Source organism: Taeniopygia guttata, chromosome 13 (assembly GCF_048771995.1).
Source record: "Taeniopygia guttata chromosome 13, bTaeGut7.mat, whole genome shotgun sequence".
NCBI classification, from domain to species: Eukaryota; Metazoa; Chordata; class Aves; order Passeriformes; family Estrildidae; genus Taeniopygia; species Taeniopygia guttata.
Window position 1 is genome coordinate 10639774 of NC_133038.1, and position 27717 is coordinate 10667490.

General features: G+C 56.8%; 1 protein-coding gene across 1 annotated transcript; it reads left to right on the forward strand.

The window, feature by feature from the left end:
- The first annotated feature begins 3224 nt into the window (after positions 1-3224).
- Positions 3225-27375, forward strand: SH3RF2 (SH3 domain containing ring finger 2). The gene is made up of 8 exons (XM_030284197.4): positions 3225-4500; positions 15049-15306; positions 17087-17404; positions 20486-20580; positions 22213-22383; positions 22586-22800; positions 23265-23626; positions 24464-27375. Exons 1-8 carry the CDS (start codon positions 4129-4131, stop codon positions 24746-24748), a joined length of 2076 nt encoding a protein of 691 aa, XP_030140057.4. The 5' UTR covers positions 3225-4128; the 3' UTR covers positions 24749-27375.
- The last annotated feature ends 342 nt before the right edge of the window (positions 27376-27717 follow it).

Genomic DNA, 27717 nt, shown 5'->3' on the forward strand with positions numbered 1-27717 from the left:
CTTTTCTATTTCTGGACAGGCACCACTCTGCTCCAGCTACTTCAGAATCAGCTGAAGCCTTCCCAGTGCCCAACAGCCAGACTGCACAAGGCTGTAATGGCCAAACACAGCATTCAGCTCTCTGTGAGCTTAACAAACAGCTCCCCTAACCCCTCCTCTTCATGAAGTGTAGATGGGGTCTCAGTGTTCAGCTTCTGTCCTCCAGCTGCTGTGTGTGTACCTCAGGAAGGGGGAAAAAGGAAAAGAGAGCCTGAAACATGCAGGTGCCCGAGGTCTGTCCCTGCGGTGCCCCTCGGGCTGCGGGTGGCACTGGGAGCAGGGCAGTGGCCGGGGCCGCTGCCCAGCACAGGACAGGACACCAGGCCTTGGTTTGAGAGCTGCTGCATTTTAGAGGCTCTCTCTCTGCTGGCTGCAGGTCCCAAAACTCTGCACATCCCTGCAGAGTCACACTGGCCTAATTACGTCTTCAGGCAAACCCAATTTATTCACTGAAGGTGCTGGGCTCTGCCATCGCACCGCCGTGCACTCAGAGCCCACGGCCGGCGGGCACTGCCCACAGGACCGGCCACCCGTGCCAGGAGGGCACTCCCACCCTGGCCCTTGGGGTCTGGAGACACAGGCAGGTCCTGCCATCTGCCCCTTTCGGCAGCAGCACTGGGCGCCGTGCTGGTGGGTGGGTAGGAGGGTGAGCTGCCAGCTCAGATCCATAATCTGTAGCAGCTTGTAAGAGGCACCCCCTCTCCCTGCCCTCCAGGAGCTAAAAACAGCCCAAAAGGTCTCTCTTCCCCCGGGAAGGAGGCATGTGGCATCCATTACATGGTGCAGAGTGGCTGAGGCTGTTTGTACGCTCTGGAGGTGCCGCTGTGCTGTGCCCTCGTGGCACACACGGCCCTGGCTGCAGCAGTGCTGCAGTGCCCGCTGAACCCTGCGGCTCCTGTGGGGTGATGAGGACAAAGGGATCCATTGGAGCTGTTTTCTGGGTCAGTGCTGGAGCTGGGGGAGGCCAAAAGAGGCAGCCCTGGAGGGAGACGCGTGTGCAACCACTTGGCGTGGAAGCAAAGGTGGGCACGGTGCTCTCAGCGTTGTCTCCCGATTCCCCACTCCATGATAAACCTTTTTGAGTGACCCAGTCCTGTAACACATTTTTAGGGTTCCATCCCCTGGGAAGCTGCAGAGGGCTCTGGTGGAGCCGTGGGGCCATGCCCAGGCAGAGCCCTCTGCGGCAGCGGCACTGCCTGCAGCCCCAGAGCAGCGTCCTCCAGAGCAGGCACCCGCTGCATCCAGCCCCAGTTAATTACAGCATCGGCACCAGACACGGCCCAAATGAAAGGGAAGGATGAGCAGCTTTCTAGCTCGGCCTTTATTTTTTAACCCCAAGTAAGAGTCATGTTGGAAGAGAGGCGGTGACAGATAATAAAGTTCAATGGAATGGTCTGTGTGTGAAGTGGAAAACCAGGAAAGCCTCACATCCTGATCCCAAACTGGACATTGATGTGCTCTGTGGCCTCTGTCTCCTGGTTTTCTCCATGGGAGCTGGGGATTGGGGGATGCTTAATCTGAGGGCATTCCAGGGACAATTAGCTTTTGGGAAGTGCTTTGAAAATTTAACAAGTTGTGTAAATACAAATGTTAGCACAGAGAGCTTCTGTATTGCAACAGGACCAGAGAATGCAGCCCAGATCGGAGACTTGCTTGGCTGTTCTGGCAGCTCAGGGGGAGCTGTGGGTTGGAAAAGCCCTGACCCCCCCAGTGATCAGCACCCTGTGCCCCAGGCATGCAGGAAGGGCCAGAGTCACTGCCAGGCTCAGGGGAGCTTGCCCAGGGCATATCCCTGGGGGCATTCCAAGAGATGGAGAGCACAGGGGCTTCCTGCAACCACCCACATCACTGAAGACCCTCAGGCAGCCCCAGCCCCCTGATCCCCTGGGCCCCCCAAGCGTGCTCAGCACTGCTGGATTCCCCAGCCTGGCCCCTCCTGAGGTGACCAGGCACTCCAGCTGGGGCCGGTGGTTTCCCGTGGGAATTCTGCAGAACTGTGCGCTGCCCTGTGCATCCTCCAGCAGAGCCCCGCTACCGCCCGATGCTCTCAGAGTGCAGCTGATGCAGCCTGGAGCCAGCATGCAGAGAACCATCCACTCCACTTCTTTTCCAGCACCTCCCCACTGCAGGCTACTTCCCAATTCTGTTTCCTTTCTAATCTAACCACATGAAAATACAAACTGGTGTTAATCACAGAGCACAAACAGAGAAGAATATGTAAAAAAGAAAAACAACCTTCACCACCTTTTTTTCCAGTAGAGTTTATGTCAGGCATCGCATTTTGAGCCGCTGGCAGATGAGCTGGTGCTGCCTGCAGCATCACTCATTAAGCAGTGTGCACCCCACCAGCCCAGCACACATCCACAGGACAGACTGCAGAGCAGCACCAAAGCAAAAGGAAACTTAAGATGGAACAGTGAGGTCACTGGTTCCTGGCATTATCCCGAAGATGTCTGTCAACATATCAGTTTAGCTAAAGGTCCACTATATTACAGAAATACAGACATATTTTGTTTTGATATAATCATGGTCTGGCGGGAAGAACTTTTGAAAAAACACATTAACCCTTTCCAGACTGTACTTCTGAAGAATCCTGAGAGTAGGGCAGGGACAGCTGTACCCTGATGGCATTATCTGAGACGTCTTTGGATTTACAGTCTTGCTCTCTAATATCTGTATTACTTTTATGTTAAAAACACAGGGCTAACACGGCAAGGTTTGTAAGAAAAATGGTCTTGGGCCTTAACTGCCCCTCCTGCTCTCCTTAAGCAATGCATCAGTATGTGCGAGCAGACGGACCCGAGATAGGAATTCAGCTGATAAAGGGAACGCAAATTACAGGTACCGAGCTGGTCCCTGGCCGTCCGTGCCGAAGTCCGCGCCTGGCGGGGCAGGAAGGGGCCCCTGGGACGGCTCTGGCTGTGCGGGCCTCGGGTCTCTCCGGGCTCGGCTCGGCCACGGGCGCTGCCCGCAGGGAGCAGCGGCTGCCCACGCTCAGCGCCCGGCCCCGGCAGCGGCCCATGGCCGGCCGGCCCGGAGCTGGGAGCACTGGGAGCTGCTGGGGCGCGGGGCCGGCACCGGGGGGACCAGAAGGCTGCGAGGGTCAGCCCGGCCGTGCTGGCGCTGTCCCGGTCCCGGTGCCCGTCCCACGGGGCGGGCGCTGGCGAGGGGCGCATCCCCGGGGCCGCGGGGCGGGAGCGCCGGGCGCGGGCAGCCGGGGCCGGAGCGGGTCTGGCACACGCCGCTCCCGCAGCAGGCCCGTGCCAGCCCCGGTGCCAGGGCTGCCCTGTGCCCTGGGCACATCGCGGCCGCTGCAGGCCCGGGCTTGAGCCCGCCGAGCGCCCGGCCTCAGCCCCGCGGCCGGGAGCCGAACAGGTTGGGCGGCTCCGGGCCGTGGGAGGAATAATCGCTTGGGGTTGATTCCGCGAGCTGAGGCGGCCAAACCGGGCGAGGATGGCACTGCGGAGCCACCCGCGGCATTGCCAGGTGGCCCCGGCGAGCTGAAGGAGTTTCTATAGAGCTGCGGCGGAGACGGGCACGGAGAGCCGGGCCGGCGGGGCGGCCGGAGCGCTGCTCGGGCTGCTGTTCTTCAGGGACTCGATTGTTCCTGAGCTGCTGGATTGCTCCTGAGCCGCTGGATTGCTCCTGAGCCGCTGGATTGCTCCTGAGCAGCTGCATTGCTCCTGCCCTGCCAGCCCCGCCGCACGGAGCAGGACCGCCGCAGCCCGCCCTCGCTCCGCTGCCCCGGCCTGGCTCGGGACCCTCTGCCCGGCCGCAGGACCCGCGGCTCGGAGCCCGGCCCGGCCGCAGCCCGGAGCCTCCCCGGGCCCCAGCTGAGTCAGGAGTGACTCATTCCGAGCGGGCTGCCGAGTGAGTTCGCACATTGGCTGGGAGCGCGGCTCGGGGTGTAGGTGGCTGCGTTCCGCGCTCCAACAGCTCTGCTCCGCGCTCCCTCCTCCTCCTCGCCCTCCGCGCAGGATAGCTGCCCGAGCCGGGCTCTGCTGCTCCAGGAAGGCATCTCAGGCGGCTCCGGTGGATGCGGGCCGTGGATGGCCCCGGCTCCGCTCCCCAAGGGGCTCTGCGCTGAAGATGGATGACTTGGCTCTCCTTGACCTGTTGGAGTGTCCCGTGTGCTTTGAAAAGCTCGACGCCACAGCAAAGGTGCTGCCGTGCCAGCACACATTCTGCAAGCCCTGTCTGCAGAGGATCCTGAAATCCCAGAAGGAGCTGCGGTGCCCCGAGTGCAGGACCCTCGTCCTGGGCAGCATCGAGCAGCTGCCCTCCAACCTGCTCCTCATTCGCCTCCTGGATGGAGTCAGGTGTGGGCAAAACGTCACCAGGTTTGGCTCGGTCCAGAGGTCGGGGCTCCTGTCCTCCCCCGCCTCCATCAGGAGGGTCCCCAGGGGGCTGCAGCTGCACCAGCACCGGCTGGCAACGAATCCTCGGATCCACATGGAGGGGGTAAGGAGGTTCTCAGTTCTTTCCTCTGCCCATGAGCATAGAAAGGCTCCTGCTGTGTGCCCAGAGCCAGGAACGTTCTCTGTTAGCAGCACTGCTGAGTGTTGGAAGTGAGACTGAGTGTTTTGTGTGCAAATTTGGCTGCTATTTCGATGTGATATTTGACTGTTTCAAGCTCACCACAGCAGAAACTGGCTCCCAGGCTAAGGCAAAGCCAGCCTGCCCTTCTTACAAAAACTTCCCAGCAGGTCTTTTCTCCCAGAGTTTTCAGATGCTTCCTGGCTTTTGAGGGCATTTCAGGTGCTTGGACTTTCAGGCAACACGCTGCTTTTGACTGATAGCAATTAAGTCAGTAATTGCAGAGCTGTAACTGTTAGTGGTGGAGAAGGTATTTCCATAGCTGCACCTCAGTTTCTCTGCACTGGAAAAGAAGGGGGGGGGCTGTGCCCAATGCTGCTGCTGTTGTTCTCTCCAAAGTTCTTGGAAGTTCACCAGTTAAAGACATTAAATTTGACTCATTTATGACTGTACCTAGGGATGACTTACTAGGCTAATTTTAAAATTCTACGTTGTTCTTTCCGTCATTTTCTTTAACAATACAGAAGCGTTTCTTGAATAATGAGGACGGGATAGTAGATCTGTTAAAAGAGCTTGGCTGAGTTGGAGTTTAGGGTAGAGACTTGTGGCTTCATCTTTCCCACGTTATATTCCTGGATTTCCACTTCTCTCACCTGAGCTGCTCTGTACAATGTCTCTAAAGGCTTTTACTAGCACTCAAAAGCTTGGCTGAAAGGGTTTAGAGCCCAGAGGCTGCCCAGGGCAGCTGTGGGGTCCGGGCAGGCGCGGCGCAGGCGCTGTGCCCGCGCTGGAGCCCTGCAGGTGTTGCTGTGTCCTGTGGGTATGAGCTGGCACGTGTCTCCCAGGGAATCTCTGTGGTGCTGATGAGGGATCTGGACGGATCACACACCAAAACCAGGCGTGCCTCGGGTGCTCCCCTCTCGCTGTGCAGGCCTGAGCCCGAGGCACCAGGTCCTTTCCCGGGAGCACTCCTGGCACAGCCCAGCGGGGCACAGGGTGGGTGGCACTGCCCAGCCCGGACTCTGCTGGCTGCAGCCCCTGGGGCAGGGGCAGGGCAGAGTGAGCAGGTCCTTGGGCTCCAGGGGCTCCCTCACAGGGCCCCTCTCTGAGCGAGCCCCCAGCCCTTCGGGGAGCTGCTGGGGCCGTTCTGCAAGGGACAAACCCTCCAACAGCCACGGCTTTCAGTCACTGCCATCCCCAGCAGCATTCCAGCTGACAAGGAGAAGGTTGCAGATTTTCCAGCTGGACTCTCCTGGCCCTAGATAAAAGAGCACAAATACACTTGTCTGGCTTTCTTCTCTCTCACTCGTTTCATGTTTCTTTAGCTGGTTCTCAGGACAGGCAGGAACTTACTGCTGGTATACGATGGCAACATCCATCCATCCATCCATAGCTCCCAAAAGCTTTTAAGACCAACTTAAGACCAAACTCCTGGAAATCAGCAGAGCCAGTGAGCACTGAGGGAGCTGTGGCTGACTCCCTGGCATTGGGACAGCCCTCTGAGCTCCTGTGCCTCTCTGGGAAGGGATATAAAACCCATTACACTGAAATACTCTTAGACTTAATTAGTTACTCAATTATAAAACACTTTGGAATCCTCTGCTGCAAGGTGAAGAATACCCCGTATTAGTCACATTTTGGTTTTAGTGGTTTTAAATACCTGCATTCAGGCCCAGACGTTACTTTGGGTACTCCAGTGGGATGTTAATGGATTTGGAGCCTCCCCTGAGCTGGCACTCAGCTGGGTGACAGCAGTTGAAAGTGCCCGTGCACTGCAGAGATGAGACAGTGATGAGGGTGACTTGTCATCACCCTACCCCACGGATTGATTCCAGGGTCACCTGAAGGAGTCTGGGTGAGCAGAGACCTCCAGATGCTTGTGCACCTCAGAGCAGATTCTTTTTGTCAGGAATCAGTGAGAGCAGCTGCCCTGCAGCGCTGCTCAGCCCACCACAGCTCTCCCTGGGTACTCAGAATTGCATGTGCTGCTGCAGCAGCAGGTCAGGGCTCCCCAAAAACAGACTGCCCCAATCTGCAAGGGGTGCTAATTACCCCACTGCTATCCACCCCCTTGTGCTACAAAGCAAACACCACTGACGTGCCTCACACAGCTCTGCAGCCAGAGCCACCACCCAGCCAGGATGGGGGCCAGCCTTTGGTTTTACCAAGGCAGTTCTATAAATAAACTTCCTTTACTCCCTGGAGCTGAGAACATCGCAAGTTTGATCAAAGTTTCTCTCTCAGCAGAGATGTTTCCTTGCCAGCTCTTTGCTCTTCATGCTCATGAGCATCCATGAAGGCAAAAAATAAAATCAATCCCTCGTCACCCAGTGAGCCAAGAGCTCCTCTCCTTCAGAGCAGGAGGAGCGAACAGGCCCCCACGGAGCCACTGGATTAGCACAAATACAGCCCTGGCTCTGCGGTCAGGAATTTCCCAGAGCCAGTTGTTAAAAACCAGGGAATTTTCTAATTACAGCCCATCCCAAGCGATTTATTTGCTGGCATTTAAATGCCTTTTGCATCCACTTCCTACGAGCTAACGTGGTGTGGGCACGTGCTGGGTTTGTGCACGTGGAGCCGTGAGCGGGGCCTGGCTGTGCCCCGAGCCCCACGGCCTCCCCATGGCTGCCCCATGGCTGCCCCACAGCTGCCCCACGACTGCCCCATGGCTGCTCCTCGGCTGCCCCTCAGCTGCCCCACAGCTGCCCCACGGCTGCCCCACGGCCGCCCCACAGCCGCCCCACGGCTGCCCCACTGCTGCTCCTTGGCCAGGCCTTCAGAGCTTCAGCACCAGCGCAGGGAGCGCTGCATGAAGGATTTGCAGAATCTCACATAATAAACTGTCTGGAATTTAAGAATAAAGGGCCTTGCTGGGAGGTGTATGCATAAACGAGCCACGCTGGAGCCTTTGAACTCTTCGGAACCGCCCCTGGCATGTGCCAGGTGTGGTCACAGTTTGTGCCGAAGCTCCTCCTCACCTGGCGGCTGCCCAGCGTGAGCTGGTGAGCAAGCAGACCGTGTGTGCTGAGGTGTGCACGAACCTCCCACACCGCTTCAGGGGGGCAGGGTGACCCAGCTGCACCCTGCACACGGAAAAACTCCATCCAGGCACTCAACAGCTGCTTGGGTGCTGAACTTGGTCATGCAACAAACATGGGACAGTGAGCCACAGGAAAAAAGTTCCGAGTGTGACAGCTTGCCTTAGGAAAACACGGACCACGCAGATTTAAATGTGACTTGGGCTATTTTCTCTTTGCATGAACTGAGTGCTCAACACCCCCTTCCAGCATTTCATGGGAGATAGACAGATAACACCTCTATTGGGATAAAAATACCCTGCACTCCAACGTCCCACCTTCACACGGACGTCTATAGATAGTGCCTGCGTCTTGGTATTTTCTTCTCCAGAGTCATCTCCAACTCCTTTCTGCCTTTGATAGACAGGACTTGGATTGCTGGAGCTTCTTGAATTCTTGTTCAAAGCAAACTCCATGTTTGCACCTGGCAGAGGCAAGTTTCCTGGCCCCTCAGTGAGCCAGCCCCCTTCCCACCCTCCCAGGACCCCCAGCAGTTCCTGCGTAGTCACAGCAGTGACCTCAAAACGTGTGTCCCATCCCCTCGGGCTGGCCGGGCGCTCTGGGGATGTCACACACCCGCGGGTGCTGCCAGGCCTGGGCTCTGCCTGAGGTGCTGGTGCCAGCTCCTTTCCCACAAGAGCATCCTCGCAGCTGCTGGGCTTGGCGGGGATGTGCCACAGAGCCCCTCAGCTGGAGATGCTTCATTTGGCCGCATAGTTCTGTGTGGTCTTACGGCCTTTCTGGAGGAAGGCTTTGTCCCAAATCTCCTCCTCCTGCGTGTTCCATCAGGGTTCGTCTCATCCTAGCAGAATGAGGAGCTGCTCCCACAGTGCTGCTGGCACCTTGTGCCGGGCACTGGTGAGTTTTCTCCCTCTGCATATAGTTTTAGCACTTTTATCTACTACAAAGAGAGTGAGGTCAACATAGGCTGATGGACAACACACAGCCCAAAAGCTGTGTGAGCAACAGAGCCAGCACAGGGCACTCCTGGGTGATACCTCTGGCTGTGGAAGCCCAAAGACCTCCATGGCCAACAGCAGGAGCCAGTTTCCCTGGTTTTACAAAATTAGGTACCGAGCTGCAAACACATAAAAGTGTTTTAATTTGTTTCCAAGGCAATGAGTCAGGCTCAGATGGCGAGTCAGGAATAGCACAGCAGGGCTCCTCTGCGAGCTCACCTGCGCAGAGCCGTGGTCAGCCAGAGCCCAAAGTCTGAGTGCCCCCCTCCCATCCTGCTGCCTGCTGGCCGCTGTCCCTGGGTTGTGGTTTTCCCTGTGGAGAGAGGAGTGGGGAGGGGGCACGGTGCCCTGCAGCTCTGCAGTGTGCCAGGGCTGGAGGCACGGGCTCCCGAGGGATGGGCAGCTCTCCCTGCTGCCAGCTCCCCCGGCCTGCAGCGTGTCCGGCCCGGTGCCGCTGCCAGAGGCGGCCGCGTGTCCCAGGACTGGCAGCGCCGGCTGAGGAGCCACATCAGCGCTCCTTTCCCAGCACAGGGAGGGCACTGGAGCAGCAGGGAGAGGGCTCAGGAGCAGCAGGATGGAGCAGGATGCAGGTTTCCTCCCTGCACAATAAACAGCCGGTTCTGAGAGCAGCGCTGCTGAGGCAGAGCATCATGACCGGGCACGCCGAGGGCTGACACAGTTTGTTTTCCGTGCAGCTTAAGCCCATGACACACAACATAACCACTGCCCGGGCCTGCTGACGGCAGCACGGGCTCATCTGATAGAGCAGCAGCCAGCCAAGAGCTGCCAGAGGGTTTGGTGCACCTCTGCAGCCCCAGTGCCCACGTGCCCCTGCCTCATCCTCCCTGTCCTCCGCAGAGCTGTCCTGCTCTCCTGTGCCCTGCACCCAGAGCCAAGCAGGCTCAGGTCCAGCTCCAGCTCCGGCCATTCCTGCTGCTCTCCTGAACGTCCCCCTGGTTCACACAGGCAGAGTGAAGCCTGCTCCAGCTGTGTCCTCCCTGGCAGCCCTGGGGCATCCCCAGCCCGTGGCTGGGCGTTCCTCTGGGGCTGCTGCCGGCCGTGCTGCCTCAGTGTCTCTCATCCTCTCCATCAGAGAAGCTGCCCTGGGTTTCCTTCAATCATTTCCCCCATTTTCCATGTCACCCGTGCACTCCAAAGCCAGGCCACATTCAGGAGTGACACGAGCCTTGATGCCGTGGCACCCCAGGGCTGTGGGTGAGCACAGGAGGTGGGTGCCCCCAGTGCCTCTGCCACTGCCCCAGCAGCTGCAGCCGTGCAGATGGAGCAGCACAAAACCAGCTAAATCCATACAATTCACATCTCCAGCACCTTCCCATGACAGCCACTTGGCTCAGGAGCAGGTGGCCCCCAGCCTTAGCCATGGCCAGCCCAGGAGGGAGTGGGGCAGCTCCAGGGCTGACGTGAGCAGGAGGGATTGGCTTTGTTCTCCCTGGTGCACACAGTCTACGTGTGCTTGGAAGACAGGAACAATCCTCCTCAGGGAAGAAATAATGCAGAAACCACCCAACTGTCTGAATCCTCAGAATATAATTATGTGAAGAGATTGAAATGACAAGTTCACTTTTGAAGGTTTTGTTCTCTGTGACAAGGCTGAAGTTATCTCCTTTGCTGAAATGCAGAAAAACAGAATTGTAATGGCAATTAATTTGCATTCAAATAGCTCTTTTCATCCACCTGGATCCTGCAGAGCCCTGAACTGTGCTAGCTGAGCACACAAGTAGGTGATGGAGCTCATTCATGCCATGGAGACATGGGCAGTGGGGGCAGGATGTTGGAGGCAGGTCTCAGGAATCAGAAGGGATGAAGATGTTATTGATCATCTCTACAAAAAGCCAGTGTTTGAAGTCCTTCTGTGCCAGTGGTGGATAACACCCCGCTCCATGTTCTCTGTGTCAGTCACAGCTCTCAGGAGCACGGGCTGTGCCCTCAGGTCTGTCCTGGAGTCACTGGCTGCCCCACGGGGAGACATCCACACTGCCCAGAGCCTCAGGGAGGGACATCCACACTGCCCAGAGCCTCAGGGAGAGATATCCACACTGCCCAGAGCCTCAGGGGAGACATCCACACTGCCCAGAGACTCACATCCTCCCTCTGGGGCAGCTCCCAGACTGATCCCAGGCTGGGATCAGTCCCTTGGATTTACTGCAGAGACATTCAGCAGGACAGGCGCAGGGGGAAGCTGCTCCAGGGCATTCCCTGCATGGGTTAGGACAGTCCCAGCTGGGAAAACACCAGTGCAAGCCCATCTGAGGCCGTTCCTGATCCATCATTCCCCTGCTGGGGTAGGCAGGACACCTGCCCAGGTCAGGGGGCAGCTCCCAGGTCAGGCAGGGGCAGTGACTCAGGAGGAAGCAGCCCTGGACAGCAGAGCGAGGAGCTGTCCCTGGGATCCCTGGACAGCAGAGCGAGGAGCTGTCCCTGGGATCCCTGGTGCCCGTCCCAGCCCTGCCTCCCCGGCGGTGCTGGTGACTCGGAGCAGGGGCTCGGGGGGTCCCAGCAGTGTCCCCAGCGGTGTCACCGAGGGGACAGGGGTCAGTGGCTGCAGCCCAGCCACGCTCCTGGCCCCATGCTGCCGGGGGATCCCGGCTGCAGCTGTTGCTGGCACCCTGCTCCTTCGGCTGGTTCCAAAGGGAGCTGCCTGGGACAAGGTGTGGGGGCATTCCCAGCTGCCATCAGCAGCCTCTCCTCTTGCCTGTGCTCCTGGCTTTGCTGCCAGTGATCCCCTCCCCAGCCAGAGCCACACGCTGCTTTCCCTTCTCTGTTTGTGCATTCCCATGCTCTGGGGTGGTTCATGAGGAGTTATAACCTGCTCTTTTAAATAACCACAGAGAGCATTTCTCTGCTAGGGAGAGATGCCCCACACTGCTTCCTCACACACATATATGTATTTTTAATCTTTGTTTTGTGCAGAGGGAGACTCAAAGGCATTGGATGGCTGCCCAACACAACTGATGCCAAATGCCAAAAATAGTGAAAAAATAAAATCTTTTCTCCCTTATTGGCCTCAAATCCACTGAGAATGGGGACAAACAGTTGAAGTACATCTGCCATGACCATCCCTGCTGGCAGAGTGGCCAAGGAGAGAAAAGCATCTTCCCCAGAGATGGTGCTGATGCAAGGGGGTTCTGCTCCTGCTAACCTGGTGTTACCTGGTGCTACCTGGTGTTAACCTGGTGTTACCTGGTGTTAACCTGGTGTTACCTGATGTTAACCTGGTGTTACCTGGTGCTACCTGGTGTTACCTGCTGCCTTCTCTCCAGGGCTCCCCCATGCTCTCTCCAGGCAGCCCAAGGCAAGGGGCACCCGGGGCTCAGCCACTCTGAGAGCTCTGAGAGCTCCTGGGTCTCACTCAGGCATGACAGAGGAGAAAACAGAGGGCAAAATCAGGAAAATGAGGCGACATTGAAAAAAGTAACCCCCAAAATGGGTCTCTTTGCTGTAGTTTCACTCTCTCTGCTGCTGAGCAGCCAAACTGTACCAAACTTCCAGCAGCCTTCAGCTGAGCTTTCCACAGAGCTGCTCCCAGTGTTTTCTGTGCTCACATAGATGCCAAGAGTGCTCGAGGGACCAGACCCTGTGTGCAATCCACTTTGCTGCCCTGCTAAACTGAAATGCTGCTTTGGACTGACGAAAGCAGCTGGACACGCTAACGGGAGAAGACTCCACCGAACAGGGCAGGTCCTCCTCCCCCTGCCAGGGCCACGCTCTGGCCCGGGAGAGCCTCCGGCTGCCCTCAGCCACCTCCAGGCACTCCTCGCCTTTATCTCAGCTTAATTAGCACCCCGGGTTCTGCCTTTGCAATTAACCTACTTTAAATAAAGCAAAACAGATCCCTTGCAGAGGATCTGGGACAGGCAGGAGTGGGCAGAAAGCACCTGAGCTGAGGCGGGCTCAGCTCAGCTCTGAGCTGCAGCCACAGCGGGGAGATGCTGGTCCCTGGTGTGCACCCAGGGGCTCTGCTGGCCCCCAGCCCAGCACCGAGCCTGCCACTCCAGCACCGTGTCGTGCCTGTCACTGTCACTGGGCCAGCTGTCCTTTCCTACACCCCAAAAACTCCCTACAAAACAGGGACTCTGCCTGTCCTGCTGAAATCTCCAGCTTGCAGCTTTATTTTGTGACAGGGCACATTAGTTGCTCCCTGTGGGTAGGTAAAGGCTTAGTTTGTGTTCTAAATAAAGTTGAGAAACCTATGGGATATTTTTGGCTCAGTATCTGAGCAGCCAAACAGAATTTATTTTAAAAAATTGAAAATATCAAAACCTATGGGCTTTGGAAAAAGCTGACTTGGGTTGGGAGATTTGAAAGGGCAGAAAAGTGTGAGGAAAGGGTTAAAAAGAAGGGGAAGAGCTGAAGGTTGTGAGTGTGGTTAGAGGAAGAAAGAGCCCATTCATCCAACCATCCGGGCATGCAAGCTGAGGGATGTGTTCACAAACTCGCCTGCCCACCTGGTTTTTGGGTATTTATCCCAGCCTGCCCTGCTGTCTCATCCCTCTGCCTGCTGAAGAAAGAATATTCCAGACTCTCAGCACTCTGTTGCTTGCTCCCTGTTCCCAGTTAGCACCAGGTATGCATTTCATTTCAGAGTTTCTCTTCTTTTTAATATATTTCCATAACTCGTTCATGCCGCCTTTAATGTTTTGCTGCATCCTGCTGTTCCCTCACATCCCAGACGTTGCTGCTCCTCCTTCCCAAGCCCTGTTCTCACCCTTTGTGAAAGTCCCATTTGTTTTCTGGCTGCTCCTGAGGCAGTGCCAGCTCTGTGCTCCTCATGCCAGCGGTCCCAGCGTGGTTCTGAAGGAGAGCTGCTGTCCCCAGTCTGTTTTGCTCATGGCAAAGCTCACCTGTCCAGGTGTGTGTTTGCAGGGACTCTCCATGGCCCCACAGGTGTGGTCCCTGGTGTTCTGATGGAGAGCAGCACTGGCCCAAGCCCCCTTCCCCATTTCCCTTCTCCCAGCAATGTGGTGTCAGTGTCGCTGAGCCAAGCACATGTGTTTACTCTGAGCACAAATTAAGAGAGAGAATGACTTAATTAGAAATAAACATTAAACTAATTGCCTCCCATTTTGAAGACTTTGAAGTAAAAGCAGTACATGAAATTTTTCTCTTCTTGGTTCCTTTTCCCTACCAGGCATCAGGGTTTGGGGATGTTGGAAGATGCCCTCTTTCCAAAACTTAACTATTTCCACGGGAAATTTGATATTTTCTGCATTTCTGGAAACTAATGTTGAGTTTCTTGCTTCTGCCTTCCTGTCCTCTGAAAAGTGGCTGAGAGAGGGAGCCCTGCAGGAGTCCTGCCTGAGCCCTGCTCACAGACAGGGGTGGATTTGGGGAAATGCACAGAGAAAGGCAGGAAATGTGGAATGTGCCACTCTACAGAAGTCTCCTGGGAGATGAGTGGGAGGGGGTGACTGTGGCTTGGAGGACCTGCAGGGCGCTGTCCTCACCATGCCGCAGCACCTGGCAGCCTCTAAAGAGAGGAGAGGGACAATCCAGAGCTGCAGAGACGGTGCGGAAGCAGCGGGGCAGTCGGTGAGGAAGCAGCGGGGCAGTCTCTTGTCCCCGGGCACGGCCACTTCAGCTTCAGGCTGGCCAGGGCTCGAGAGCCAGGGCCAATCCAGCTCCCGGTTTGTCAGCGTGGAGCTCAGACAGCTGTGCCCCAGCGAAGGGGCAGGATGGAGCTCGGGTTTGGGGTGTTCCCTGAAGTGCAGGGCTGCAGGGAGCCCTGGCTGCGGGCAGGCAGCAGCCCCGCAGAGCCCAGGGACAGGCAGGGCTCAGCACCCCAGCACGGCTGTGCCAGGGGAGCCTGGTCCTTCCTTCCGTGTGACAGGCACAGTCACAACGTCCCTGCATCTCCCCTGGGCTTGACGTGGCTCTTCTGTGCCACATTACACTGCAAGGGCAATAACAGGAATCCAGCTCTTCCCGGAACCCGGGAAAAGGTGGGATTAAATCCACAGCCACACATGGTACAGCAGGGATGGAGCCACGGGAGCAGAATTCGCACTCACCCTGCTCTGTTCCATGACAGGTGACAGCCACCAGCTCGGCTGGATGATGGCCATGACCTCCGGTCCCTCTGAAATAGAAATACCTGGGCCATCAAAATAGAGATTGTGTTGGAGGAGCCCTTTTAGCAGGCAGTAAGATCCCATGGGAAGACTAGTTTAGGGCCTTAACTGTTTCTTAATATTCTTAAACAAGTCCAGCCTGCTTTTCATCTTGATACAAACTTAGCATAAGTATTTGGGAGCTTGTCTTCATTAGTAAAACCCATCAAGGAAGGATGTGGGTAGTTAATCCTAATAAATGCATGCTTAAGCCTTAGACCTCTGCCTTTTTTTCTCATTAGTTACGGATGCTTTTGGGGAACTCTGTCTGTGTGGAGGAACTGCAGGGGCTGTTTCTTGTCCCTGCAGGTGCCACGAGCCAGGGCGCTGTACACCTACCGCGGGCACAACCCCGGGGAGCTGCGCTTCAACAAGGGGGACACCATCGTGCTGCTGCGGCAGCTGGACGAGAACTGGTACCTGGGCGAGCTCAACGGCATCAGCGGCGTTTTCCCGGCCAGCTCCGTGCAGGTCATCAAGCACCTGCCCCTGCCGCGCCCGCTCTACAGCCCGGAGCCGCGGGGCCGGGACAAGGCGGGGAGCAAGGACATCCTGAGCATCCCCAAGGTACCGCCCGCGGCACCGGCACCGGCACCGCGCTGCCTCCCGGCCCTCGGCAGCTCCTCTCTGCTGCCGGGGGTCCCCCATCCCCTCAGACACTGCTGCCAGCAGTTCCCTCCCCTCCGCCGGCCCGAGGGCACGCAGGGCAATGGAGCATCCCGAGAGGGACACAGGGTGACAGAGCATCCCGAGAGGGACAGAGGTGACAGAGCATCCCGAGGGCACACAGGGTGACAGAACATCCCGGGGGCACACAGGGTGACAGAGCATCCCGAGAGGGACAGAGGTGACAGAGCACCCCGAGAATGACACAGGTGGCCCCGGCTGGCCGGGCCGCGGTTCCAGAGACCTCCCAGCCACCCCTCCCTGGCAGAATATTGTCAGCACAGGCCTAAACATGAATTGTGTTGTGCAGTTTAGCTTGAGATGTAGGGTGTATATGGCACCGGCACCAGTTCCTAGAAATAAAATTAATACCTGTAATGCCTATAATTACAGCAAGCTCTGCTTTGTGGCTGTTTTATAGGAGGACACAAGCAAAACATCTTATTTGAAGCCCTAATATATTTTTTTTAATATCTTTTCATTTAATGAAATCATTTTAGCTTCAGTAATGATTTATTCAAGTCTAGCATTGAGAGACAGAAGTTAGTTAAGGGACACATACAGCCACCAAGGAATTATAAATTAATTCTAAAGAAGGCAAAGGTAGGGCTACTGTGGGAGACTTGAGGCTCTCCTGGCTCTGACACGCAGTTTGTGCCCCATTTTATCATGTTTCCTGGGATTTAGATAGGCAGAAAAACATTTTCAGTTTGCCCACATACAGAAATTACAGGATGGCCATGGCACATGTGTACCTACATACACACTGTGGGCTTTAAACCTTATTTTGGAGAGGGGAAATGATAAAACTACCCCTGTTGTAAAATGCTGACATCTGGGAGCCACCTGTACCTCTCCTGCCATGGTCTCCCTGTCCATCCCAGGCATCGAGCACATTGCCTCCCATGAGTGGGTGAGAATCTCAAGTTTTGCAATTCATTAATGTCAGCAGTAAATCATGATTAATTCCTCTGGCACCCATCGTGGTGAAAAACGCTGTCACCACATGCCCTGTGCTACCAACACCCTGATCAGCAGTTTCCGAGAAGTTCTGAGTGAACGCTGCCCGAATGCAGACCCAGGGCCTGCCTCTCCCTCAGCAGCCCAGGAGTTTGTCACTGGAAGCAGCATCGAGCCAGGAATGCTCGAGCTGACGGAGATGGAACGGGGTGGGTGTAATCCTGCTGGAATGCCACCCTCAGTGAGGGCCTCTCTGAGCCCGTGCCATACCCTCACTGCAGGATGCACCCACGGGTACCAGCACAGATGGGGAAAGGCCGACCAGTCCAAACATCCCTTCCAACTCGGAGTTAGAGTTACTGAGTACAGCTCTCCCGGCACCCCTGCCAGCCAAAGCTCTGGACGGGCAGTGTGTCAGGGGAGCACTCATCCTCAGGTCTCAGCACAAGATGTAAAACCAATTTTAATTTTGCTGTCAGCTTTGAATTGGGAATTTTGCAATTTTAATTTTGCTGTCAGTTTTGAATTGGGAATTTTGCACCCGGAGTTTGTCACTGACAGCAGATGGGAGGAATGACAGAGCCCCAGGATTTCACAGATAACCTGTAAGGCCGCCTGAGCCCTGCCCGAGCTCAGCCGCCGGGGAAAGGGGAGCAGGGCGGCCGAGGGCCGGGCAGGCTGAGCCCTCTGGACCCGCAGCACGTCTCCTGCTCTCTTGCAGCCCAGCAGCCCCGCTCAGCAGCTCCTGCAGGCCACCAAGGGCCGCTGGTCCCCCCCGCCCAAGGGCGCGGCGCTGCGCGCGGCCAAGGCCAAGGCCGCGGACCCGGCGGCTTTCGCCAAGGTGCCCGACTCCAGGCGGAAGAGCCTGCGGCAGTTCTCCATCACCACGGCCCTCAACACACTGAACCGCATGGTGCACGCGCCCGCCGAGCGCCCGGCGCTGCACATCAGCTCCCCGGTGCTCATCAGCTCCAGCAACCCCACCGTGGCCGCCCAGAGCAGCGAGAAGGACGAGCTCCCCTGCGGGACCCCGCTCCAGGTAAGGCAGCCCAGCCCAAGCCCGGGGTCATCCCGAGGCACGCTGAACCTGGGGCTGAGCTGGGGACCTGGGCCGACCTTTGGGAATTCATCCGCTCCAGGCAGAGTCGTCTCATTCCTTCTTCCCGCTCTGACTAAAGGTCTGAGCACGGAATCTTCACAGATATGGGAGAAAAAGGGGCTTTTTACATTCATATGACATCTTGCATAGTGAAGGCTGCTCCAAGCGTTTTTAGAGCAGTCACCAGTAGTGAGCAGGCCCTGGTAGTGCATGTCCAGGCAGTAACACCTGGCAGGCACTTTGTCCTGGGCACGGCCTGCAGAGAGCTGGGATGTGATATCCCAGGTTACAGAGAGGAGGCGAAACCCTACAGGGGTTCCATAATTCAACTGAAACCTTATCCTGTCTCACAGCCCCAAAAGTCTCAGTGTGAACTACTGCCAAGAGCAGAAATGAGAGGGGGACCTGTTTGGCCTGAGAAGGGTTGGAAATCTCCTGTTTCCAATCAGCAGTGCTGCTCCCAGAGCTTTGCAGGGCAGACCGTGCCATCTCTGGGGCTGCACAGGATGCGGCTTTCCTTCTCCATCTCTGGGTTTGGGCTGCAGTGACTGAGCACCAGGAGCTCCAGGACCTGCCCACTGGCATTCCCAGCACCAGGAGCTCCAGGTCCTGCCCGCCTGGCATTGCCAGCACCAGGAGCTCCAGGTCGGACTCACCTCGGCCCATAAATGGAATTCCCAGCTCTGCCCAGCCTCCTCCCGCGGCTCCCGCTTCCCCTCGGCTGCCAAGCCGGGCTCAGCCGAGCCAGAACCAGTCTGCAGGGCTGCGGTGGCCGTGCCTGTGCATGTGCCTCTTGTGCAAGCGGCTGTGGGGCGAGGGCAGCGGGGCACCCACGCCCTCCGTCTCCGCTGGAATCCCTTCCCAGCACAGCCGGGCTGCCTCCCTGCCCTGGCCGGGTCTGACCCAGGGCTCTGCTGAGCCCTGCACTCACTGAGGGGAGCCGAGGCCCCACAGCTGCCCCAGCACAGCTGCCTGTCCTGTGCCATAAGCGATGGGACCTTGCAGGGCCCGGTATCCAGAGCCCATGGTGGGATGGGCAGGGCTTCCCTCCTCCGCACGGGAACACTCCCAGCTGGGACTTGCCTGTGTCAGCAGTGCCGGGACACATTGGTGACACCAGGAAGGGAGATGGGGCGAGAGAGGGATTGCAGGAGAGGCGGGGAATTAAACCCTTTGTGCTTACAAGGACTTGCAATGTACTCACCAGAGATCAGCAAAAGTGAATGCTGAAATCAGTGATACGTGACTCGAAAATATTTCTTGCAATGTTTTTTCCCCTCTGCATGTTGCAAATGCAAAGGCAGCTTTGAGGGTGCTCTAAATGATGGCTGCTCCCAGCACAGGGGAACACAGAGATTAAAAACATGGAGCTTTCCCCCAGAAGGAGACATTCCAACACATTTCCATCAGGAAAAACAGCAAAAGGCTGTCATTTTGTTCCAATGCAGAAAAAAGAAACTCCAAATAGCCAAATTTCAAGCATTTTGATTATGGTAATTAATAAAACACAATTATAATTTCCAGTCAACTTTATGAACACCTGGTCCAATCCTGCCTGGACTAGAAAGCGAGAATGTAGAGAAGGTTTGAAGCTGACCTGCTACTCCAGGTCTGAGACAGAAGCTGGAATTGCTGGGGTGTTTTAATTAATTTAATTTACTGGAGAGCACCAGAGTGGGTGAGTCACTTTTCTTTTTCCTTAGGTCCTTGCCAAGCCAGTGCTCCAGCACCGCATTACAGACATGACCACTAGAAATTAGATTTGAAATGAAGGTGAGATTAAAGCCCCAGCTTGCATCACGGATGCCAACCCCATCCAAGCGCAGCGACATTCCGCTGCCCCCAGCGCCCCGGGCCGCCGCTGGCAGCTCTGCCCGCAGAGCCGCGCTGCTGCCAGCACCGCTCGGGGCACGGCAGGGCACGGCAGGGCACGGCAGCACTGCACCGCTCAGGGCACGGCAGGGCACGGCAGGGCTGGCACCGCTCAGGGCATGGCAGGGCACAGCAGCGCTGCTCCGGACGGGCAGGAGCGCTGCTGGCCGCTGCTCACCCCGGGGATGCTCCGGGTGGCAGGAGGGATGGCCCGGCTGCAGGGACAGGAGGGACAGCTCAGGAGAAGGGACAGCCCGGCAGAAGAGCGTCCCGAGGGTGCCAGGCTGCCTGCTGCCACCGCCCAGCCCTCCCCTGCTGCCACCCTCCCTCCACACACCCAGCGCAGCACGGCGTGCTCCATCTCCCACCCCAGGGCTGCTGGGCTGCCAGCAGCTCTGCAAGCCAGAGGGGCAAGGGCAGAAGCCAGAGGGACAGGTCAGAGTGTGCCCAGGTGGCACACACCCACAGGTCTGGTAGCTGGGACCCTGCAGAGCCCAGCAAGCACAAGGGACACAAAACCAAACTTGGAAGGAGAACAGGAAGACCCCCAGGCAGGCCTGGGTCAGGGGTCGTTGCTGAAGCTCAGCAGACCCCGGCACAGGACACCCAAGAGCGCATGTCTCACCTCAGAGACCCCTCGGGGGGACAGAATCCCCAGCCCAGCCGGGACATGAGGAGGGACAGGGAGTGGGGACAGCCCAGCGTGGCCTCCCTGGTGCAGCAGGGACAAGGAGTTGCCCTGTGGCCCTGGCAGACACCTGGCACAGCTCAAGGCACAGTTCCCTCAGCAGCAGAGATGGCTGCAGCTCCTCCCTGGAGCCCCTGTGAGAGCCCGAGGGGACGTTGTGGTGGCTGGCACCACTCTGCAGGTGCAGAATGCCAGCATGGAAAGGACCGGGTGGGGATCGGTCACAGGGTCCCGATGATCCTGGAGGTCTTTTCCAGCCTAAATGATTTCATTACTCTGAGTCTTCCTCTTGCTGCCTTTTTCTAAGTCAAATGTTCCAGACTCTTCTGTTTCCTGAAGTGTCTCTGGTGGTTTTTTGAAGGGTGGGTGAAGCCAGTCAAATGTTAGCTGCTCCTCCAGTGGCTGAAAGAAGCTGATAGCCAGATTAATACTTTTTTTTCTTTGCTTCCTTTCTCCCACAGGTCAGCACCTCTTACTACCCCACACCAGGACCACTGGGGCCCCCGGCAGCCATCGTCACCCTGCCCCACCTGCAGCACCATGGGCCAGCTTACCTGTACGTAAGGCCTTGGTGCTTTGGGCACGGGGGTAATTCGCTGTAGCCTCACCACGAGCTTGCTCCTGCCAGGTGCAGACAGAGCAGAGCACAGCTTGGATCCACGAGCAGATCCATGTAGGAATGTACCTGGCTGGTCTAGGGCAGGGGTGGCAGAGACCTGATACCACAGCTGAGTGCATCTTTGTGCCTCACTGCATTTCTATGGAGAAACAGTTCTGCCTGTTCCTCAACAATACGTTAATTTTTTTTTAAGTGTAAAGAAACAAATTACTCCTTAAGCGCCTCTAGTTATTTATCCTGAAACCTTCACGGCCACTGGTGTTTTGAACAAACCAATCGCTGAAAACTTTCACAGAGTTAAAATTTGCAGATAACGCTCTATGATGATTACATCAAGTTAAGATTCATCACCCTGGCACTTTAATAAAGCATCTAAAATAACAACAGCATCACAACATGCTGTTTACACGGCACCCTTGGTGCAGGGCCAGGCTGTGGGAATGCTGGTGCCCAGGAGCAGCACCCACAGCTCGGTGCTGTGTTGGGACCCACACACACCATCATCAGTCAGCCAAGACTCCAGCACACAAATAATCCAAAGGACAAGAGAACTCCCAAGACCTTAAAATAATTTGCAGAAGGAAGGTGAGAGAGCGCCGCACCAGCTGCCTGGTTTGCACAGACGCAGTGTCAGACCAGCAGCTGCAGAGCCTCCCCTCGAGGTGACTCCTGAGCAGCCTGAGCTGCTGCAGAGCCCCGAGCCCACCTGGGCTGTGCCAGAGCCCGAGGGAGCAGCCCCTCACACACACTGGCCCAGCAGGTCAAACCTGCAGATGCTTGGAGTGATGGGCTGTAACTCATGGATTCTTGGAGCAGATCACTTTCCCCTTGAAAAAAACAACAGTGCAATTAAATGTATTACACTGGAGACAAATTCAAGTTCTTTAAAGAACAGGTAGGAAAAATTTTTGAAAAATGCACTATTTTCTTTTGCTGCTGTATTGCTGTGTGCTCATGCATGGGTCAGAGAGAAGAACAAAGCTTCAGCCCTTGGTCCCATTCCTAGAATCACAAAAGCAGGGTCTAGGGAGGATTTCAGACTAATTTCTGGTCTGATTTCCTCACTACCCTGGAATGGAGCCATGTACCTCCTCCTGCCTCCTTCTCTGTCCATTCTCCATGGCTGCAGAGGCTGTGACTCCAGTCCTTGTGTTCCAGGCAAGGAGAAGGAGGCAGGGAGGGAGGGAGGGAGGAAGGAGGGCACGGCAAGAGCGATGCTCTTCCCTGGGCCTCCAACACCTCCTGGTCACGCTCCAGGCAGGCAGATCCAAGGCCTCTGGTTTCAGAGGCAGAACTGCCTGATGCTATCTTGAACACGGCACCACGACTGTGCTCTTCCAAGAGCTTTGCCTTAGGACAGGTACTTGTCAGGCCCTGATCTGTGTTTCTGATGGAGCACTGGAGGTGCAGAGCCGTTTCCTCCCTGCGGCCGCTCGATGCTGCTCTGGCTGGAGCGGCCCCGGGCACTGCCGGCAGCATCCTGCCCTGCTCGCTTCCACCCCGGAGCTCCGGGCGGCTCCAGCCGCCCTGCCCGCCAGCTCTGCCTCCCCTCACACCCTCTCTCCGCAGGTGCGTGGCTCTCCACTCCTACGCGGCTCACGGACCGGACGAGCTGGAGCTGCAGAAGGGAGAAGGGGTCCGCGTCTTCGGCAAGGACCAGGACGGGTGGCTGCGGGGCATGTCCCTCGTCACCGGCAGGGTCGGCCTCTTCCCCAGCAACTATGTCACCCCTCTCTTCAGGTCTGCGCTTTCCTACGTGAGGCAAAAACGTGGAGAGGGGAGGGGGCCACACGTGGAACTTGGGGTCTTCTTGTTTGCGCAGAGAACCCATGGCAAGGCGGCCCCCCGGTACTGACAAGGGTCCCCCCAGAACTGACCGGGGCCAGGGGTCCCTCGCCAGGTGGGACGGCGCCCAGCAGCCCTCGCCCTTCTTTTCCAACAGGAAATCCAGTCTCTCCGAGCCGAAGATGCCTTCCCTGTACACCTCATGGACGCTGTCCACCTCGTCGCTGTCCTCCCAGGGGAGCCTGTCCGAGGCCGGCCCGAGGCAGAGCCGGGCGCTGCGGCCGCTGCTGCTGCCCGTGCCCGTCCCCTGCCCCGGGCGGGGCGCGCTGGCACCGGCCCCGCTGCGGCGCGGCCGCGGCAGCACCAGGAGGAGTAAGTCTGGGGGGCACGGGAGGGACTCGGGGACCCACTCCCCCAGAGAACACCGGCTGCTGCTCTTCATGGTCCCTCAGCCCTGCCTGGCCCGACTCTGGCTGCTTTGGGAATTCCAGGGGGGTTGACTCAGCGTGGGAAAATTCCTTGTAAAGCTTTGTGTAGAGCTCGGTGGTTGTATTCTCTTCAAGGAGGCTGCAAGGTTTATCCTCATCCCATACACACTGTTTTGTGATACACTTCCAAGAGTATTTGGGGAGCCATCCTGGAGGCAGCAGTGCCCTGGCAGGGGCCACTGTCAGCGCTTTTACTCCCGAAATCGGTCCCGGTGCACAGGGCCGGGCACGGGGTGGTCCCTGGGAGCTGCAGCCCCACAGCATGCTGCGAGCAGGGCTGGAAGCACTGCTCACTCTGCACGGTTTGGATTCCTGACTAAATGCCTTTCCGTGGTCCTTGCTCCCCAGACGGATCCCTGCAGAGGCCAGGACAGACAGGGACCCCGGTGCAGATCACCGGCTCCCTCAGGCGTCCCTCGGCTGCGGGGCGAGCTCCGCACTTCCAGCTTTACCCGCACGTCAGCTCCCCTCCGCACAGCATCCCTCCCGGAGCTGGCGTGGACGAGACAGCGAGGCCAAACTCCTCCTATGAGGCTTCGCCGGTGCTGCTGGTCAGGGGAGGGGAGAGCCGAAGTCCCTCCGTGTGCAGCTCGGTGATCCTGGACGCCAAAGACCCCTCGGTGAAGAGCGAGGCAGCTCCAAAGCCGCCTGCATCGGCCCCGCCGTCCATCCTGGTGAAACCAGAAACCTCCCGCAACGGCGCCGAAAAGGTACGGCCAGACCCGCCCGTGCCCCAGAGCATCCCAGTGGAACCAGCAGTGGCAGCCAAAACTAACCAGGGCCAAATCCCTCGAGGGCTTTGCTCCATCCTCACCCGTTTCTTCCAATAGAAATAGCTGGGATTGACACGTGCCTTAGGAAATCGGGTATTGGTGCTGCTGATGCAGCAGTTCAAATTAAGCCTTGAAGAAAGGCGGGACGCTGCAGGGGCTCTGTCCCTGTCACAGAGCTCAGTCACAAGCAAATCTCGAGACTTTTCCGAGGTCATTAATTGGACAAGAATCTGTGAGTCTGGGAGCAAATGCCACTGAACTAGTGTCAGGCAAAGCTTTGCAGAACTCCTCCATCTCCCTCATGTCACTTGGGCTGAGCCATTTGGAATGGGAATTTCTTTCCCTTCTGGCAGCCAGAGAGAAATTTCATAAAGGTAAAACCATTCTGAAAATTGCCCTTGTGACAGCTTCCCTTTCCCACACGACCCAAAGAGGTGCCCAAATCGTTCCACACGCCCCCAAGAGCCCAGCCAAGCTCAGAGCTCCCAGGCAGCTCAGCATCAGCTGAGAGAGCCCACGGCTCTGCGAGGGCAGGTGCTGTGCTGCCTCCCGCTCCCAGAGCAGCTCTCCTTGGTGTCCGGGAGCTGCCAGCGCTGCTGTGCTGCTCCCTGGGGCTCTCTGCCTCCTGCCACCAAGCGCACACCACCCTGGGCTTCCCTGCGGGCATGCTGTGCCCCGCAGGCTCCGGCCGCCCCCTCCCCGGTTCTGCAGGGCCCAGGGGAGGGCGGGCAGGGTCAGCGGCTCCCGCCTGACTCCGGCCCCTTCTCGCTGCAGCAAGTGAAGACGGTGCGGTTCCAGAACCACAGCCCGCCGCCGCCCAAGCGGCACAGCCTGCAGCCCTCGCCGAGGCTGCCCCGCAGCAGGACAGAGCCCGGGCCCGAGGGGCTCCTGCCCGAGCCGCGCCTGGGCCCCGAGCTGCTGCTGCTCTGCTCGCCGCGCCTGGGCTCCAGCCCCCTGCACCCGCGCCGGGCGCTGCACCCCAAGGCGCTGTCGCTGGACCTCTCGGGGCAGCTGACCTTCCCCATCAAGAAGAGCTACAGCAGCATCTCAGCGAACTGACCGGGTAACCCGCGCCGGCCTTCCTCCCCGCTCCTGCTCCTCTCCCTCGCTCCCGCAGCGCCCAGCTCCGCGTCCTCCCCGCTGCTCCCGCCTCGGGCAGCGAGCCCGGGGCTCGCAGAGAGCTGCGGGCACCGTGCGGGACCCGGCCCGGGGCTGCGGGGCACGGGGAGGCGCGCCGGGCTCTGCCGGTCCGCAGCGCCGGCCCTGCCCCGGCCGCTGCCCGGGCACCCCGCACGGCACGGAGATCAAACACTGGCTCATTACCTGCCTGCCTCAGGGTAAAGAAACCATAAACCAGAATCGGTCAGCTCCTGGCTGATGGTTCACGCTGCCTTTGAGGGGAGGGGGTCACTCAGATTTTTCATTACGGTGGTTGCTTGCTTGCTTTTCTCATTGGTTTTAGCCCAGGAATTTTAACACAGAAGCCTAAAAGGCGATTTGGAGGGCAAAGAGCCAATGGAAGGGGCTTTGCCATCACTGCAGCCACCCAGGCTCTGCAGTGAGGGCACTGAATCTCCCTTCTCATTGCTTGTTTTCCTCTGGTCGCCTGTCAGCTACCTCCTGCCCATGAGCTCCTTCCAGCCCCTTCCCACCACGCACCCACTCAGACGTGGCTGTTGTAAATATCTTAGGTGGGATTCATGGGTTTCAGAAGCATGAAACGCTGTCTGTGTAACAGAGAGCAGAACTCAGAGCTCACCATGCCCCAGACCCCGCTCTGCCCCAGCACCACCAGCTCTGCCTTCCAGCTTGCCCCAGTCCAAGCACTCTCCTGTGAATCCCAGGGAAGGAGCAGAGCTCTGCTGGCTCACAGCTGTGCCTGCTCTCTGTCAAACCTCTGCACGGCAGATTTTGGTTTCCATACTTCGTTTCCATTGCTGGTTTATCCATCGGCAGTTCCCAGCCCTGCTGCAGGCACCAGCTGCCCTCTCCTGACAGGAGGAGCTGTGCTCCCTCCAAAACTGCCCTGAAATCCCATCCTCGGTTACCTGCACACAAACCCGGGGGAGGAACTCCACTGCTCAATGGAGACTCCTCAGAGAAGGACATTTTTTCCTATAACTACACAAAGGGAATGGATAAAACAAGTCACAACACCACAACCCCTGGACCTTCCCTTGTGGAGCAGGAAAGCCGGGTCTGCCTGCGGCGATTTTCAGTGGCACAGCAACCTCCGGGGCACAGACCTGTTCTCTGTGTTCTTTGTGCTCTCTGTCAGAATTGTAGCTCCTGCAGAAACACCGACAAGCTGAAATTATGCTCTGTGCCCAGGTATAAAAGGTGGCAGCAGCTGCAAAACAGAGAGTGAGTCCAACTCAGCAGTGCCACCTCAGAGACAGCTAAATGCCTCAGGGGAGACGTGCTGGTTCTGGGCTGAGGACTCCTGCCATCCTTTAAAAGCTGAACCAGAAAGCAGCTGGCTCTGTCCCTGAGAGACATCCACATACCCCAGCACAGCCAGAAGTGAACAGAATTGCACTCAGTCCATCAGCCCCTCTCTCCCTCTGAGAACTAAGAACGCAAACACTGGCTCCAAAACATTTTAGTTGGAAACACCAGAGCAGCCTGGGACTGTGTAAAAATCACACATTTATCATTCTCAGGAGGTTTATTCACTGCCCAACAGTCACTGCAGTTAATTTGTGAAACAGTGTGTTTGAAGTGCAATCATAGCTGAAGACTTTTCAGGTTTTCTGTCATAAAGTTCAGTATCTGTCCCATTTAAAAAGTAACTTCCAAATATTCATGAGATCAGTGATTAGAACCCCAAATTGCCCATGAAGCCCGTGGGAGCTCCACAGGCTGATCCCTTTGAACGTGTTCCCAATGGGAAGCGCTGATGGATCCAAGAGTGCCTGGGGAGCAGCACCCAAGGGACCCCCAGTGTCAGGCAGAGCAGGACTGTAAGGGTAACAAAGGGGGAAGAAGATCTATCTGCATCAGAATTACAGCCAAAATAGATCTCACAGGCAGAAGGGATCAATAAAAGTTCCCTAATCCTTTATACAACCAAGCAGGGAGTTCCACTGTCTGCTTTCTGCATCCAGCACAGAGAATGCTCCAATGAAACGTTACAGCCAGGTCACCTCCAGTGAGAAATCATAAATTAATATTTTTACATACATATCTTAGAAACAGTAGGATGTATAACCTTTGCTTAGTTGGTGATGGGTAGGAGAATAAATAAAATATGTTTAGTTTATTGTTCAGAGACACTTGTACAAATTCAGGGATGCTGAGTATTTTTTCCATGAAGAGAAGTTCATTTTTTTAAAAGGTTTTTTCAATTTAAGGTACTATTTGGGAGAAAAGTCAATAAACAAGAATATATTAGTTTCCTGTTTTATATTAATCCTCAAGCTATTTATTTTGTATTTCTGTAAAAAAAAGCAAGACATTTAAAGACATTTTAAGTTTTCTGAAGTTTATTCATCTAAGTTTATAGCACTAATGTTTAGCTCTGTAGCCTGTAGATAAATAAATTAATTGGGGCCAAATGGATTGCAGCCCCTCGTGCACTGGGGGGGCACTGGGGAAAAAGGGGCTCAGGAAAGCTTTGGCACCCACCATGTGAGACACCAGCCTGTGGGAGCTGTTGTGGCACCATTAAAACTTTTTGCATGAAAGCATGTTTATTTTCACTTTCTTATTTCAGGTTTTGCATGTTGGGAACAGATGGCAAAGGGAGGGGGGTGACCTGGGCGAGAGGCTCACCTGACTGTGGGTATGAAATGGAATAAAAGCATCCTGAGGCAGTACCCAGGAGAGAATAAACAAAGATGAGACCTCAGACATCCAAGGTGTCAGAAGGACTGTGAGGCAGCACAGGGGACATCACTGTCACAGGGCTGGTTGCCTCGTGTCACACCAGCTCCCAGCTGCCAGGGCCACCCCTCTCCCCAGCCAGCAGCAGCAGGCTCTTCAGTTAAAGCCTTGGGCTGGATCAGCTCTGGAGGGAGCTGAATGCA